This window comes from Stegostoma tigrinum, chromosome 7 (genome assembly GCF_030684315.1).
Source record: "Stegostoma tigrinum isolate sSteTig4 chromosome 7, sSteTig4.hap1, whole genome shotgun sequence".
Classification (NCBI taxonomy): domain Eukaryota; kingdom Metazoa; phylum Chordata; class Chondrichthyes; order Orectolobiformes; family Stegostomatidae; genus Stegostoma; species Stegostoma tigrinum.
The window spans coordinates 68590220-68608799 of NC_081360.1; the positions used below are offsets into that span (position 1 = coordinate 68590220).

General features: G+C 41.1%; 1 protein-coding gene across 2 annotated transcripts in view; it reads right to left on the minus strand.

Moving 5' to 3' along the window:
- Window positions 1–3836: 3836 nt before the first annotated feature.
- The window catches only part of ddx18 (DEAD (Asp-Glu-Ala-Asp) box polypeptide 18), a 43351-nt gene continuing 28607 nt past the window's right edge, over window positions 3837–18580 (minus strand). The window contains exons 8-13 of one of the 2 annotated variants that reach the window (XM_059647398.1): window positions 15361–15522; window positions 11366–11518; window positions 10788–10901; window positions 9980–10036; window positions 5897–6074; window positions 3837–4555 (exon numbers count right to left, since the gene is read on the minus strand). In XM_059647398.1, the coding sequence (XP_059503381.1) occupies window positions 4410–4555; window positions 5897–6074; window positions 9980–10036; window positions 10788–10901; window positions 11366–11518; window positions 15361–15522 (810 nt within the window). In that variant the 3' untranslated portion in view covers window positions 3837–4409. The remainder of the gene's footprint in view (window positions 4556–5896; window positions 6075–9979; window positions 10037–10787; window positions 10902–11365; window positions 11519–15360; window positions 15523–18580) is intronic. The other variant, XM_059647397.1, reaches the window with a different exon arrangement.

Below are 18580 nucleotides of genomic sequence, written 5' to 3' on the forward strand. Positions count from 1 at the left end.
AAGATGATTAAACTAGTCAAGATTTATAGCTTCTTAAGTATTGGGAAGTTATGAACTTTGGCACAGATGAAAAGCTATGCATTGGATCTTAAGACGACTGCCAAGTTCTGGCAACTGGTGTTGAAAGCAGTGTGAGAGGGATTTAGTGGTCAGCAGCAGATACTTCTCAAGTGTCATCAGCACAGATCACTTCTGCAGTTACATCTAAAGGATAAAGATACACAGGGACCAACATATTCAAGATCAGGTCAATGGGTTCAGAAGGTTGCTGGAATCATTCAGGCTCTCATGATTGTATTCAAGGAAGGGAGTTTGCTGAAAGCTTGCACAATTCCCATAGGCACCCTATCTGTGAATAAAAGACAAATCAAAAAGGGGAGCTTACCCTGGAACCAGAGGATTTACATCGCAGCATTACCTTGTAGCAGAGGGAAGTCTTCAATTCCTGTTAGATGCCAGCAGAAGCAGGCGTCTCCATGGCTGGTCAAAAAAAGCTGAACAGTGACAAATGCCACTGTTCCCATGTATGGCATTGCGGCATAGCATGGACCTTATTAAGTAGGTACATTCAAAGCAAGAATCTATTGCTTCAAGTCACCTCTGAACGTCCTCCTGCTGACAAAGTTTTCTTGTATTTCTTTTCCTCATTAACAATATTGAAATTAAGTGATACCAAGAATTCTACACAGTAGGTTTTTTCAGTTATGTCAGTGGTATCCAAAAATTCAACATTTTTTTTTACTGGCTATCATTTTTGAACTTTATTCCTTAGACCAGCTTTAGGCTTGCTAATGGATGAGAACTTGAGCAATAATTCAAATGTTTGTTACTGAAAACAACAAATGCTGGAGATCTCAAGGGGTCAGACAGCATCCATGGAAACAGAGCAAGTGAATGTTCCAAGTCTAGATGACTCTAGGGTGCAGCATTTATGCTGAGAGTGCTGGGGGAGAAAAGATGTCAATAGTTCAGATTAATTGATCGGAATGTGTGAATGGCAGGACCCTGGTGTGCAGGGGGAAGCAGATGACAGAAAATGTAACAACAGAAAGTGGAGTTGATTCACAATTTGAAGGTGTTGAAGTCAATAGTGAGTCCAGAAGGCTATAAGGTGCTTGAAGACATTGCTCCAGTTTGCCTTGAGAGTTACTGGAGCACTGCAACATGCCAAAGACAGTCAAGTGGATAAGCAAACAGGATGCTATGTTAAAATGACCAGCAATAGGAAGGTTCGTGTCGTGCTTGCGCACAGACCAGAAGCATTCTCTTTGCTTGGTTTCTCCATTGTCCAGTAGGCCACAGTGGGTGCAGCAAACACTATACACAGGATTGGAAGTGATGCAGGTGAAATGCTGCTTCACCTGGAAAAACTGTTTAGAATCTTGGATGGTTACCAAAGAGGTGAACAGGCAGGTGGTGTACTTTCTGCAGTAAGGTGATGGTGGTGCTAGTGGTTGATGAATGGACTAGGGAAGATCTGGAAGGAATAATCCTTACAAAATACAGATGGGGCAGTGAAGAGGAAGATGTGTTTGGTGGTGGCAGTATTCTGCTGGAGTTGTCCGAAATGGTGGAGAATGATCCTTCAAATGCAGAGGCGGTTGGGATGAAAAGTGAGGACAACGAGTACCCAATCACACTGTTGAGAGTGAAGGGAATGGGCGAGGGCAGAACTACAACTGAAAGGTCAGATCAGTTGAGGGCCCTGCCAACCACAGCAGGTGAGAAACCAGTTATGAAAGAAGCAAGCCATGTCAACATTACTGTTTTGGTAGGTGTCATCATCCAAATATGGTGCAACGCAAGGCAAAGGAATTGGGAGAAAAGAATTTTTGCAGGAAGTGGGGTGCAAAGAGCTGTGGTGAAGGTAACTAAAGAAGTCAGCGGCTGTGTAGTGGATAGTAGCAGTTTATTCCCCAGACTGAAGACACAGACAGGTCAAGGAAAAGGAGTGTCAGAATTGGATGATGTGCAAGAAATAGAAGTATGGAAAGTGGAAGCAAAATGAAAACAATTTTCAAGGTCCTGGCAAGAGCATGAAGCAGCCCTGAAGTAGTCATTGATGTACTGATGAAAGAGCGGTGGGAGGGAGCCAGTGTATGATTATTCCACATATTCCATAACAAGTCAGGCATAACTAGCTTTTGGTCAGTACATCATTCTGTGTGTGTGTGCGTTGTCTTCGAGAAGATCAGCTGCATGAACTCACAAAGCAACAGTGACCACAGAAACTAGAAACAATAATTGAAATTTCAGGCATTTCAAAGTTGCAAAAATCTCACTATTACCTCCCATTGCTACGCAGATCGCTGCTGTCAGCAGTAGGAAGGTGTGCACACAAACTTGATGACTGCTGCTGGAAATATGACTCAAGTAAAATGACATTTAAGCTGCTCAAAGCAACTTGTCATCTAGCACTGACAGGCTTGCATTCCTATTGTGAAATTACTCAGCCCTGATTTGTACAATTGCCAGCACAACTCCCTAATAAGAGTTTAAATTTGCAGTAAATATGGCATACATTTATGTCAAGTTCTAGACGAAGAGTTTTAGATCTGTTGTCTACTAAGATTTCTTTCTCCTAACAAAACAACAATAGGATATATCAATGCAGAAAATCAAACAGTCACCCCATAAAGGTGGCAAGTGATGGTTCTAAAAAGGAAAGCATTACCATTGGAAGTATCAAAAGTATTCTGTACAAAAAAAATAACAAAATCAGTCCACGGCCCTGGTTAGTCATCTTCATTGGTCTTAGTAAAAGCAGTAGTTTATAACTATGCACAGTTCAGTATAAACAAGGAAAACATCACCCTAGAGCAAATTTCAAGGAAAATAACGTAAATAATTGTGCAGTTGGCATGAAATTGCAAGATTAGGAACTTTTGGTCTTTAATATACATAGGGAAGGGAATCAATGTTTATAGGGTGCAGGCAGGAAATGTGGAACTGAGACCATGATCAAATGAGCCATGATCTTATTGAATGGTAGACCCAGACTTAGACCATAAACATGAGTTGGCTGTTTAAGAGAAGCTGATGTTAAAACTAGATGTTGAAAATGAAGCCTATACTATTTACAAATTGATGCAAAATTAACACAGAAATACACATCACAAAAAAAATTGAGAATATTAACTATAGAAAACAGAAGTGTACATCAGTAAGTGACATTTAAAAAAAAGGGGACTAGCGAGTGTTGAGAAGATTTGTAGCTCAGGCTGAGGTTCTGGATGTAAGTTTGCTCGGTGAGCTGGAAGGTTCGTTTTCAGACGTTTCGTCACCATACTAGGTAACATCATCAGTGAGCCTCCGACGAAGCGCTGGTGTTATGTCCCACTTTCTATTTATGTGGTTACGTTTCCTTGGGTTGGTGATGTCATTTCCTGTTCTTTTTCTCAGGGGATGGTAGATTGATGGAGCTCCGGTTGGAATGCCATGCTTCTAGGAATTCTCGTGCGTGTCTCTGTTTGGCTTGTCCTAGGATGGATGTGTTGTCTTTGAGTGTTGCCACTTTGATTGGGACAACACATCCATCCTAGGACAAGCCAAACAGAGACACGCACGAGAATTCCTAGAAGCATGGCATTCCAACCGGAGCTCCATCAACAAACACATTGGCTCCAAATCAATCTACCATCCCCTGAGAAAAAGAACAGGAAATGACATCACCAACCCAAGGAAACGTAACCACATAAATAGAAAGTGGGACATAACACCAGCGCTTCGTCGGAGGCTCACTGATGATGTTACCAAGTATGGTGACGAAACGTCTGAAAACGAACCTTCCAGCTCAGCGAGCAAACTCACATCCAAAAAGGGGACTGCTAATCAACAAAGCTTTATAATCAGCTAACGCTCAGAGCACTGAACACGTCATGCTCTTCTACAGGAAGAATCTTATCAGCTTTTCCTCCTTTGGATGGCATTGGATGGACTTTTGTGTAGATTACCAAACATGGAATGGTTTATTAGTCAGAAAAGTGAACATTTTTACATTTTCAGATTACATATTCAACAAAACTATCAATATCCCTGGGCCTGTTACACATCTTAAAAAACACATTGGCTCAGTGGGAAATGCTTTGCTGAACCTGAGAAAAAGACATGGCAATGTGCCCCTTAATATTGTTCAATCTATTCTATCATCATCACAATTTACAGATTGACTCTAAAACTGTTTATAAATCAAATTAAATGCATTTAAATAACATTCTATAAAAGATCATGTGCAAAGATAATAGTTTTACATGAGTAGAATTGTGACTGAGTCAATTACAGACTGCTTTAAATCTATATTGTTGGAAGTTGCCAAAGTTGCTGAATGCAAGGCATTTATTTTAGAGGACAATTCCAATCCTTTGTATAGTCACAAAGGAAAAATAAAAATGCAGCTGTGTTTGGGCTATTTAACGGGAAAACTGCCTCTTGTCTGATTTCCTCTTGCCAATTTGCTTGAAGATCTTTGCTTTATAGACATTTTTGGCCTTCTGGTACCCAAATCCACCTCCACCACCTCTCTTCTTCAGTTTCATCCCTCTGCTGGCATTTACATCTAAAGCATTCTGGTTAAGGAAAAACTATATCAGAAAAACAGAAAAGTTCAAATAAGAGCAGAAATGACTAGGAAGAAATACATTGAACACTATTTTCAAACTAATAACAGAATTCAGACATGGGACACTTCTCAACATGTACAACAAAAATTATAAGCTTAAATAGCTAAGTACTGAGTGAAGCCAACAGTCTGGGAAGACATGGTTTAACTTAACATTTGATAAGTTATTCTCTCCCTTTTCGGAACAATGGCCAGATCATCTCTCAAATGGAGTCATTCGCTTTGTTGTTCCAAATCATTAAAATGTGAACTGTGTGTACATGAAATAATATATCTTTATCAGTTTAAAACATTTGAAACATGACCTAAATAATTATAAAAAGTAGCCATAAGGATAAGAGAATATGCAGAAAGTAAAGACTTGGTTTGATTGACCCTAATATTTTTGGGCTAGGTGGCAACACGGTTGAATACTCCAAGCCTTTCAGCCAACGAGTAGTTCCTCTGAAATACCGCAAGGAGTAGCTGAAATGACTGTCATGGACACACTTAAAAAGGTATTCACATTTGGAGGAGCCATGAAAAGGGTATTATAATAGGGCTAGACAACCAGGGAAAAAAAAACCTTATTTGGAGCATGAATGCCAATACAGCCCAGTCAGGTTCAATGACCTTTTTCTATACGGCAGTCACTGCATAACTCTGAACTGCTGGAAAGAATTGGCTTGGGGGTTCACTAACTAATATCCCAAAGTCAAAACTGCAAACCGTAAAATAAATATTCGAAGTACAATGGAGGAGAGCAGGAAGAGGAGACAAGTTTAGAGTTACGTAAAATTGACAACTAAATGGATGATAAAAAACACATACTCTCTGGTCATGACAAACATTCAAGCTCCTTTCCAATTAGGAATTCTGATTTAATCATTCCTGGGTCAATATTTAAGCACAAAATATGCTAGCGTGTTTAAGGGTGTGCTATTTTGGAACAGTGTTCCAACTTATTTTGCATTACTTAAAAAGAAAATCAATAATCTATTTAAGTGAAAACATCTCATTTCATTTTAAAACAAATGAAGTTGAGACAAATTGGTTTAGATACTGAGATTCATAAACACCTCAAAGTACGTTATATATAACACACACACACACAAATCTTCTTTTAAATATAGTACCTTGAAATGGCTTCCACCTACAGGGCTGAAATCGAGATGGTCATTGAAATGGTCAGAAAAACCAAAAGGTAAAGCAATTTATTTTGAAGGACATCAACATAGAACAAACTTCCATTTAGAAAAGTATTGAAATAAATAAAGGAAAATACTTGTAAAAGGATACTAAGATCAACATATGGTGGTACTCTGAAGCCAAATGAAAGTGCTACTTTGGGCAGATCCAGGGTGCGAACACTGTATATCTCTTTGAGAGAATGAGAATCATAGGCACGGATGTAAGACTTGTAAGCTTCCTGTGCTGATTTGTGCAAGTAGTAATTTTTTTCAATTAGCTTTTCAAGCTGAAATAAAAACAAAAATACATATTTAGATTGAAGCTAATTAGAAAGGAAATACAATCATCAGGAATCCGAGATCAACTGATTTCTGAGGTTTACAAATTGAAATGATTACAACTCATCATATAGCCTCCAGAAAGACACTTCCAACGCAGATGTAATGGAGGGAGTGGAAAACACTAATCCCACAGCGTGAACTTGTTTTAATCACTTGACTTCTGTTTAAATGAAAGTATCAGACAGTGAACCCAAATGATTGTCCCCATGTTTAATGCATACACATGAAAATGGGCAATAGACAAAAATGGAATTGCTTCTTTGAGTTTAGCAACCAGAATGAACACACAAAACATAAATCCATTGGCAGTAACAAACAGAAATTAAAATGTGTGTTGGAAAGAAAATAGGCACTCATGGGTTTTGTTAAAATAAATAGTGGTTTGCATTTCTTTCCACGGTGATAGCAAGGACTGCAGATGCTGGAAGTCAGAGTCGATAAAATGTGGAGCTGGGAGCACAGCAGGTCAGACAGCATCTGAGGAGCAGGAAAGTCGATGTTTTGGGTCAGGACCAACTCTCCGATGCCTCTTCCTACCATCCCCTCGCATATGACCCCACCCCTGATCACCAAACCATGATCTCCCAGACCGTCAAGAATTTCATTACCTCAGGAGATCTCCCATCCACAGACTCCAACCTGATAGTTCCCACCCCGCACTGCCGTTTCTATCTCCTACCCAAAATCCACAAACTTGACTGCCCTGTTCGGGCCATTGCCACTGCCTGCTCCTACCCCACTGAACTCATCTCTGCTGCCTTTGGTCAGTTCTATTGCCCCCATCCAGGAACTCCCCAACTATGTTCAGTACACTACCCAAACTGTCCACCTTCTCCAAGACTTTCAACTTGCCAGCCCTAACACCTCATCTTCACCATGGACATTGAGTTTCTCTACACCTGTATTCTCTGTCAGGAGGGCCTAAAATCTTCCATTTCTTCCTATCCCGTAAGCCCAAACTGTCCCCATCCACCAATACTCATCCGCTTGATGGAACTTGTCTTCCCCCTCAACAACCTTCCTTTAACTCCTCCCGCTCTCTACAAAAATAGTGGCTATGGGCACCCTCATGGGTCCAAGCTATGACTGACTCTTCGCAGGATACATGGAATAGTCCCTGCTCTTCCTCTGTACACGACAATTGTATCAATACTGCCCTGTGCTCCCATGAGGAACTCGAACAGTTCATCCACTTCACCAACACCTTTCACCCGGTACTCAAAATTTACTTGGCCCATCTCCAACACCTTCCTCTCCTTTCTGACCTCTCCACCTCCATCTTTGGAAATTGAATCGGTGCCAACATCCACAACTACCTTGACCACACCGCCCCTCATCCACCCTCTTGCAAAAGTGTAATCCCATATTCCCAATTCCTCCATCTCCACTGCATTTGCTTACAGGATGAAGCATTCCACTCTAAACATCCCAGATGTCCTACTTCACGGACCATAGCTTCCCTTCTCCCGTGATTCTTAATGCCCTCAAATGCATCTCCTGCATTTCTGCTTTCAAACTTCCTTCCCCCAATAACAATAAGGATAGAGTCCCCTGGTCCTCACATACCACCTAAACAATCTCCAAATTTAACGTATTATCCTCCGCCATTTTCACCACCTGCAATCAGATCCGACTATCAGAGATATTTCTGACCATTCACTCGGCAACGTCCTTGTCTGCTCAACACTCCCCACCAACCCTTTCACCACACCCAGCACCTTTCCCTGCAACCACAGTAAGTGCTATATATGCCCCTAAACCGGCACTCTCACCTCCGCCCAAGGCCTGAAACAATCATTCTAAATCCAACAGGGATTCAACAGTGCATCTAACCTGGTCTACTGCATCCTTTGTTTCCAACGTGGTCTTCTCTACATTGGAGACACCAAACACAGACTTGGTGACCAACTTGCAGAGTTTTGCACGCTCCAATCAACATCACCTTCTGATTGTCAGCCATTTCAACTCCCCTTCCCATTCCCACAGAAAAATGACCATCCTGGGCCTCCTCCACCGTCACAGTGAGGCCACACGTAAACTAAAGGAACAATGCCTTATGTTCCACCTTGAGAGCTTACAGCCTTAACATAGAATTCACCAGCTTCCAAATCGCCTCACCTTCCGGTCTCATCCATGCCTACCCATCCCTTTCACCTGATACAACCTGCCTATCTTCCTTCTCACCTATCCACCCCAATCTTCGCAGTGACCAATCACTACTACCCACTACCTAATTCACTTATCAGTATTCCACCCAACCTTCCCACAGCTTCACCCCCTCCATCTATTTATTTCTAAGCTGTCTTCCCCCTCCTCAGTCCTGATGAACGGTTCTGAACCGAAACATTGCCTTTCCTGCTCTCGGATGCTGTGTGGCCTGCTGTGCTCTTCCTTTGATGCTGTCTGGTTCTATTAAAGATGCTCATTATGCCCTACAGAATCTTGAATAATAACAGCAATTTAGTTTTCCCCATATACTGCAAAGTAAACAATATTCCCTGGCATCCCCTTAACTTATTTAAACACTGCAGTTTACAAGTGGCTGAAGATGTTTGCTGATCAAAGAACAAAGCAAGTTACAGCACAGGAACAGGCTCTTCGGCCCTCCAAGTTTGTGCCGATCCAGATCCTCTATCTAAACCTGTTGCCTATTTTCCAAGGATCTGTATTCCTCTGCTCCCTGTCCATTCATATATCTGTCCACATACATCTTAAATGATTATCGTGCCCACCTCCGCTGGTAATGCATTCCAGGCACCCACCACCCTTTTGTAAAGAACTTTCCACGCATATCTCCCTTAAACTTTTCCCCTCTCACCTTGAAATTGTGACCCCTAGTAACTGAGTCCCCCACTCTGGGGAAAAAGCTTCTTGCTATCCACCCTGTGTATACCTCTCATGATTTTGTAGACCTCAATCAGGTCCCCCCTCAACCTCCGTCTTTCTAAGAGAATCATTTAGTATGTTGCAATGTTTAATTTCTTCATTCTCTCTATTATAGTATCTTATCACAACAATTATTTAATTATTCTACTGCAGAATTTTTTCAAGCTTTCTTGTATATTACTGTAAGTTGCCACTTCAACATTTGCCACAAAAACGTGACATACCCCAGAAAGGATTACTAAACAAATTATATTTTCAAAAGCACACAATTGCTCCTGAATTGAGGTCATTCGCATTCACTCCATGGAGTCATTTTATTGCATTTCAAGATTGTCAACTAGTAGAGTGGCTAAACAATTCCCAATTTCAATGTTGTGTTGACTTTTTCCTTTCTGAAACATCTTTCTCTGACTCAGCACTGGCTTGTACTGTCATTGGACTTTTAAACAAATCCCACTCAAGGTCTAAAAATACAAATATCATTACTCTGCATGGCAGTTTCATTGTCTGCATGGAATTAGTCAATTCTCACAGAAACTAGAGAATCTCTTTAACTATTCAAAAATTTGTTTAAAAATACTTTAAGTTGGCGCGGGGTGGCATGGTGGCTCAGTGTTTAGCACTGCAGCCTCACAGCACCAGCGATCCAGGTTTGATTCCAGCCTCAGGTGACTGTCTGTGTGGAGTGTGCACATTCTCCCCATGTTCACATGTTTCCTCCAGGTCCTCCGACTTCCTCCCACAGTCCAAAGATGTGCAGGTTCGGTGGATTGGCCATGCTAAATTGCCTGTCCATGTTCAGGGATGTGTGGATTAGGGAGGTTCTAGGGGATGGGTCTGGGTAGGATGCCTTGAAGGTCAGTGTGGACTTGTTGGGCCCAAGGGCCAGTTTCCACACTGTAGGGATTCTATGATCTTCTATGATCTATGAAATCACTATTATAATTTAGATGTGCCATTTTACCTGAACTTGAATATTTGCGATCTTGCTCCAGGAAAACTCAAACTCATTCAATGGTACCTATCAAAAAAATTTAACATTGACATTAATAATACTTAAAACTAAAAAGTGAAAACTTCAATCATTTCTAATTCTGTCAGGCTCAGGTGATTGCAAAAGCCTGGTGTCTGACTAGATGTGCTATATATTTGTACCAACAACTTGGACGATAAAAACTTATTGTTATAGATATTTTGGGTTATCATAATGCATATGTTAATCTCTACATTAAAACTGCAAGTAAACGTAAATAGCAGGTTGTTGGTTCAAATCATGCTTTGCAACACCAGGAGTGTATAGATCTTTACGTAAACAGAAGCTTTCTTTTTATTACAAAGTCAACTTATTTTAGGAAAATCCCTGACTACAACCATTCATAATGCTAAACTCGAAATATTTTTAATTTTCTATGCTTGTACCTGTTCCCAAGGTTTACTTTATCATTCCAAACCAAAGACAGAAACTAACAAAATTAAATTGGAGATTACAAGTTTAGGAAATTATAATCTCAAGTCAGAGTTTAAATTTTCCCATAAAAGGGAACGAAATTCCATCTGTGGCTGACTCAACAATCACCAGATTGACATTATCTTGTAAGATATTAGGAATTTTTAACTATTATGTGCAGATAATTCTTAGATTCACTATGTTCATTTTACGTAGAAAATCCAAAACACAAGCAAAAATTAGGAATTGCTCAATTTACATTAACATTTATATCTTTATAACTAAACCTTGAATTAATTCTCAATGCCTGTGGAAAAACAATTACCCTGGCCTGTTTGAGATAACGAAGGAAACCCAGTTCTTCTGCTCTCAGAATAAGTAACGCATGCCCTCGTGCATTAATTCCTCTTGCAGTCCTGCCCACACGGTGGATATATTCCTGGTAGGATGATGAACAGATAGGACGTAATGAACTTCCAATCCATTTGGGTAGAAGTACAGCATAAATAATTTCAACAATAACTGCAATGAATTCTGTTTGGTAAATAATTTGGAAATAAATGATCAAGTTATTGAAATATCATTAAAACAAGTTCACTAATTTTGATTAGGAAGCTCAAAGGCTACGCCTAGCTTAAATGTTACTCCAATCCCTCATTAATTCTTAACTCAGCCTAAATTTAAGCATCAAAGACAGCAAGGCACTTTCATTGCAAATAAAATATCCTGCAAAAAATGTTAACGGAAACATCTGGGTCTACTTAAATGCAATTTACATTTGGAGTAAATTGATGAGTTTGAAATTCTTTGATCTACAAATACACTGAAGAGAAAATTCCTCTTGCAGTCCTTTAGAATTATTATTCTAAGTTTAGCATTCACTTTAAAATTACAATGCTGTACCTTTGGATCATCAGGGGGATCATACTGTACAATCCAGTCTACTTCAGGAATATCCAGCCCTCTGGCAGCGACATCTGTACACAGCAGTATTCCATCAGCCGCATTACAGAACTGGAAGAAGGTGGATGTACGTTTTGTCTGTTTTTGCTTTCCCTTTGAACACAGAAAATTCATGGGAAGAATTAAAGGAAGCGATTTGCATTTCGACATTACAAGTATTATGTAAACCAAATTGCACAATTCTTTTTGATCATTAATACGTACACAATTTGAACTCAATCTCAGCAGACAGCGTTTTACAGAAACAATACTTTAAAGCAGATAGAGCACTGTATTTCAAATGAGATAGGCCAAGATTTATTACTTCAAGCCAAGGCTTGAGAAACAACACAAAGATGTACCTATATAGTCAAAACAGTCAGGAAAGGAGCAGCAGCTTCAGAGCAAAAATCTGCATGGATACAGGATCGACCGAGTGGTTAAACCAGCAGTGGAAAAGGGGATCTTCTGGCCCGGAGCTTGAAATGTGACATCAGGAATTAGAAGTGGCATTGATATGGCAGGAGTATCTGCTTGGGTATTTGTGCACTCTTGTCATGAATACACGACTGCCTACCAGATGAGGGAGATGCTATGCGTTTGCCAGGGAATCTGAGACACTATCGTTGTCATCATCTTCATGGAGGAAGTGATTCAGTGAGATCTCCTGTTGTCTGCCACAGAGGAGGTCACTGCAAAAATCCCAAGTGGTCTTCTCCTGGTGACTGAAGAGCTGCTCCCAGATTCACAATGTGGATTCTTGCTATTAGTCACGGCAAGACAAGGTCAAGAAAGTGCAGCAGCTACCTTGATATATGGCCTTCCCGGATCTTACAAAGACTTTGGCTCTGCCAACTGGGAAGGATTATTCAGCGTCTTAAATTTGGCCAACTGGAGAAATTATTGCAATCTTCTGCTTGCTGCACTACCTGCAATCCATGATCCTCATCAATGGATCCATTATAGATCAAATACTATAGCAACCTGGGGTAAAGCAAGATTGTGTCATAGCATCAATAGTCTTCTTCACCTTTCTCATCACAATGCTTTTTTTTAAATAATCAATTAAGTTCCCCCTAGACAACTGGAAAACTTTGACCTACATCTCTTTCAGACCAGGACCGAGGTCACCATTGTAAGTAAGAGTTCTTTGAGAAGGTGACCAAACAGGTAGATGAGAGTAAACCGGTTGATGTGGTGTATATGGATTTCAGCAAGGCATTCGATAAGGTTCCCCACAATAGGCTATTGTACACAATATGGACGAATGGATTTGTGGGAGATAATAGCAGTTTGGATCGGAAATTGGCTTGCTGAAAGAAGGCAGAGGGTGGTAGTTGATGGGAAATGTTCATCCTGGAGACCAGTTACTAGTGGTGTACCACAAGGGTCGGTGTTGGGTCCATTGCTGTTTGTCATTTTTATAAATGACCTGGATGAGGGCGGAGAAGGATGGGTTAGTAAATTTGTAGACGACACTAAGGTCGGTGGAGTTGTGAATAGTGACGAAGGATGCTGTAGGTTGCAAAGAGTCATAGATAAGCTGCAGAGCTGGGCTGAGAGGTGGCAAATGGAGTTTAATGTAGACAAGTGTGAGGTGATGCACTTTGGTAGAAGTGACCAGAAGGCAAAGTACAGGGCTAATGGTAAGATTCTTAGTAGTGTAGATGAGCAGAGAGATCTCGGTGTCCATGTACACAGATCCTTGAAAGCTGCCACCCAGGTTGACAGGGCTGTTAAGAAGGCATACAGTGTTTTAGCTTTTATTAATAGAGGGATCGAGTTCCGGAACCAAGAGGTTATGGTGAAGCTGAACAAAACTCTGGTGTGGCCGCACTTGGAGTATTGCGTACAGTTCTGGTTACCGCATTATAAGAAGTATGTGGAAGCTTTGGAAAGGGTGCAGAGGAGATTTACTAGGATGTTGCCTGGTATGGAGGGAAGGTCTTACGAGGAAAGGCTGAAGGACCTGAGGCTGTTTTCATTAGAGAAGAAGAAGGTTGAGAGGTGACTTAATTGAGACATATAAAATAATCAGAGGGTTAGATAGGGTGGATAGGAAGAGCCTTTTTTCTAGGATGGTGACGGCGAGCACGAGGGGGCATAGCTTTAAATTGAGGGGTGAAAGATATAGGACAGATGTCAGAGGTAGTTTCTTTACTCAGAGAGTAGTAAGGGAATGGAGCGCTTTGCCTGCAACGGTAGTAGATTCACCAACTTTAGGTACATTTAAGTCCTCATTGGATAAGCATACGGACGTACATGGAATAGTGTAGGTTAGATGGGCTTGAGCCCATCAAGCACAACATCGAGGGCCGAAGGGCCTGTACTGTGCTGTAATGTTCTATGTTCTATGTATACACACAGAGACCAAGCTATAATTACAGTCAATGCCTTCAATAAGCATATGAAACAATGGGCTCAGGCTGAACATTTGGAAGACAAGGGTCTTCTTCCAGCTTGTTTCACAATGCAACAGTATAGTCAACTATGAGAATCCTTAGCAAGCCAGTGGGCATCACAGATCAATTTTCTGTGAGGGCAGACATTGACAGCAAAATTCAACATTGCTGTCAGCGCAGTCCTCCGCCATCTGAGAAATAACGCGCTTCAGGACAAAAACCTCAAGACGTGGGAACAAGCTCAAGGTGCTACATGCCCTCTTTGTAGACATGGATAACGTACCACAGACGCCACAAAACCTCAGAAAAATGTCACCAGCAACGTACAAAATCTTGCAAATACAATAGTAGAATAGATGCTTCAATCTCTGTGTCTTCTCTCAGGCCAACCGGTTACAGGTCAATTTGCGGGCCACATCATCAGTATGCCTACCAGCAACTTTCCCAAAACAAGATCTCTAACATGAGCTTCAGCACAGTAGTTGTTAGTAGGAGGGCACAGAAATGTTTCAAAGATGTTTTTCAAAACCTTTCTCAAAAGAATTACAACATGTACAAAAATCCATGCGAATTTCTTTCCCAAAGCCATTCAATTTTGAGAGGAAACATTGCAAAGGCACTAACATTTTCAACATGTCCGACAGGCCCAGATGGAGACCAAGCAAAAAACAGCAGACAGAGCACGTGAAAACTTGGAGCATACATCTTTGAACACCACGTTCACCATCTGTGCAAGGGAGCTTTTATTGTCCTGACAAACAATATCTGGGACATACTATGGATATGGAATATATTTCATAAGTGAGGGCTTTTACAGGGAAAAAAAATGCACCTTTTACTCTCACCAATCACCAACTCCAGACTCAAGCTAAATAGCAAATGGGTCTGGTGTAAACTCCAGTAACTCCTTATCAGGAGCACAACAGACAGTAACAAACTGTCGCCTTCCATCATCATTCACACATCTTCAGGTGCAAATTTAGAAACTTCCTCTTGCATACAAAAATTTAGATAATTAATACATATCAGGAAAAATCAAGGTCTAAACATTTTTTTCATCCCCTCTGAAATAAATAAGAGAAATGGTGGAGGCACTTGTACCATCAGTAGCAGATAGCTCAAAAATTTAACCATGTTTATTTATACTTATCTAGAATTATCAATACTACTGTGGGAGAATTCAACTTCCATAACAATTGTTCAATTCAAAATGCAATAGCAATCATGTTCTAAGGTATCCATGTAGTCAAATGATCCAATCTTGTGTTTCAGCAGGTTTCTTCACTGAATTACAAAGAATAAAAGGAAATTCAAGGCCAATGTCTTCTCTGTAATAATTTCTCTCAGTGGCAGCATGAACACTATTGCAAGTATCTTTAAATACCTATGCAGGAGAGAAAACAAAATTGGCTAGAGTGTCCACTTTTGATCAATATTTGATATCTACACTACAAGGATGGTTGGGTATACCAGGTCCAAACTCACTGAAATTTCTCATGGTTTTGAATAACCTCCAGTTGGACTAGATTCCAGAAAGCTTTCTTTTTAACTCACGTGAATCGCCAGAACAGGTAGGTCAATGTAGTTCAAAAGCTCATAGTGATATTTCACAGACATGCACGATGAGAAAAAAACCATGATCTTCTTCTTGCGATTCTTCTTTAGAAAAGTGAAGAGTAAGAGGAATCTTTTTTCGGATGGGCAAACTACATAACCCTAAAGACAAAGATAAATCAGTCAGAGCATAACAAAATATTGTATTTGAATTGTACACGTGTTTAGGACAAAGAAAAAAAAACTACAGCACAGCAACAGGCTCTTTGGCTTTCCAAGCCTGCGCCAATCCAGATCATCTATCTAAACCAGTCGCTTATTTTCCAAGGATCTGTATCCCTCTGCTCCCTGCCCATTCATGTATCTGTCTAGATACATCTTAAATGATGAAATCCAGCCCACCTCTACCACCTCCGCTGGCAACATGTTCTAGTTTACAACTATAAAACACCAAAATGTTTTGTTCCATGGTGCAGTCTTGCAAGTTTGTGTGTTGTGGACAATGCACCACATTTGTTAAAGCTCCACTTGTTAAATATACCAATAATTCTGGCCAGTTTTAACTGACTTAAGGCAGACTTGAAACCAAATTTGAGAAAATTAAGTTACTATATTTAAAAGACGCAATATTCTTCTCTTAAAAATCCTAATTCAATCTTCTCATTGGCATGAACATGATCACTTTTAAATTTGCAAACAATATTATCAAACTTATCAAATAATAATGAGGAGAGGCGAATATAATCAACAACATATACATGTTAACTCCAAACACTGATCAGGATGGAAAAATGTGTTGATGCAAAAGTATATCAAAGTGAAAGCAAACAGCCATTGCATTAATCTTGTACTAATCACACTAATTAACTCCTGCTACAGCTAGTTATTTGAAGATCAAAGTTGCTGTATCAAATATTCCACTCCCGTACATCCCAGATGTCCTTGTTCTTCAAGGACCACAACATCCCCCCAGCAGTGGTCGAGAACGACCTCGACCGTGTCTCCCGCATTTCCCATAACTCATCCCTCACACCCTGCCCCTGCAATAACCACCCAAAGAGAATCCCCCTCGTCCTCACATACCACCCCACCAACCTCCGGATACAACGCATCATCCTCCGACACTTCCGCCATCTACAATCAGGCCCCACCACCAAAGACATTTTTCCATCCCCACCCTTGTCTGCCTTCCGGAGAGACCACTCTCTCCCAGGACTCCCTTGTCGCTCCACACTCCCCTCCAACCCCACCAGACCTGGCAATTCCCCTACAGCCACAGGAAGTGCTACACTTGCACCCACACCTCCTCCCCCACCCCCATCCCAGGCCCCAAGATGACTTTCCACATCACGCAGATGTTCACCTGCACATCTGCCAGTATGGTATACTGCATCCGCTGTACCCATTGTGGCTTCCTCTACATTGGGGAAACCAAGCGGAGGCTTGGGGGACACTTTTCAGAACACTTATGCTCAGTTCGCAATAAACAACTGCACCTCCCAGTCGCGAACCATTTTAACTCCTCCTCCCATTCCTTAGACGACATGTCCATCCTGGGCTTCCTGCAGTGCCACAATAATGCCATCCAAAAGGTTGCAGGAACAGCAATTCATATTCCGCTTGGGAACACTGCAGCCCAATGGTATCAATGTGGATTTCACCAGCTTCAAAATCTCCTCTCCCCCTCACTGCATCCCAAAACCAGCCCAGCTTGTCCCCACCTCCCTCGCCTGTTCTTCCTCTCACCTATCCCCTCCTCCCACCTCTAGCCATACCTCCATTTCCTACCTTCTAACCTTATCCCACCCCCTTGACCTGTCCGTCCTCCCCGGACAGATCTGTCCCCCCCTTACCTATACTCTCCTCTCCACCTATCTTCTCCTCTATCCATCTTTGGTCCGCCTCCCCCTCTCTCCCTATTTATTTCAGAATCCGCTCCCCATCCCCCTTTTCTGATGAAGGGTCTAGGCCCGAAACATCAGCTTTTGTGCTCCTAAGATGCTGCTTGGCCTGCTGTGTTCATCCAGCTCCACACTGTTATGCTCTATCAAACTGATTAGTAGAAACATAAAAGCAACTGACATCTGTTCAAAAATATTCCAAAACTGTATGAAATCATTTGGAAAAGCATTCATTAAAGGACAATCAACCTAGATTTGTTAATAGAAGTGGCTGACTAAGTTCAACATTTGAGGGAAGTGACAAGTAGAGTGATGAGGATTATAGTAATCTACACAAATTTTAGAAAACATTTTGACGAAGCAACACATAGCATATATCAAAAAATTAAAAACTAATGGATCCAAGAGCATCTAAAATTGGCTTACTGACAAAATGGCTCATTATGGAGGTTTCAGTTGTTTATAATATTCAGCAACGTTTCAGAAGTAAGAGTAGGTGGCATGTATAAGTTATGAAAGGTATGAAAATTGATCATGTAGTTGACAGCGAGGAAGAAAACGTGGACCAATAGATTGGTCCGATGGGGAGAAGAGTGGTGATTGGAACTCAATCTGAGAATATTTTTATTTCTGTTCCTGCAGCGGGTATAGGCATTCCTAGAGGAGCATTTATTGCCCATCCATAATTGCTACACAGTTGGTGGTGATGTGTCATTTTGCAAACTTGGGATGCAGGTAGATCGAGTGCTAAAAGGAACGGCAGTTCAGAATTCTGACCGAGTCACAGTGAGGGAACAGCAAAAGTTCTAATTCAGGATGGCAAGTGTTTTGGAGAGGAACTTGGAGGTGGTAGTCCCTTGCAAGTGCAGCCTTTGTCTTTTTAAGTGGCAAAAGCCATAGAAGATGCTTTAAGATAAGACCTGGTGAGTTCTTGTAATGCATCTTGCACCCGGTACACAGCTGCCACTGTGCAGCTGAGGTGAAGGGAGTGAATGTCGAAGGTGGTGGATGGGATGCCAAGCAAGCAGGTTGTTGTGACCTAGACAGTGCTGAAATTCAAGTGTTGTTGAAACTGCCTCCAGTTTGGAACATTTCCTGGTTTCCTGCTATGCCAGTAGCTTTTCTGTGACTCTTATTTGAAACAGGGGAATAGCACTGTATTGAGAGTAGAATAGTTGCAACAGAGCAATAGCACAAAATGCATTTGTTATTCAATTACTCCCTTACGACTGCTGCTTTCTAGATGGTAGATAAGCACGGAGGAATGAGGAACTGCATTATTCTCTCCAAACATTCCATCCTCTGAGCTGCTCTTGTTG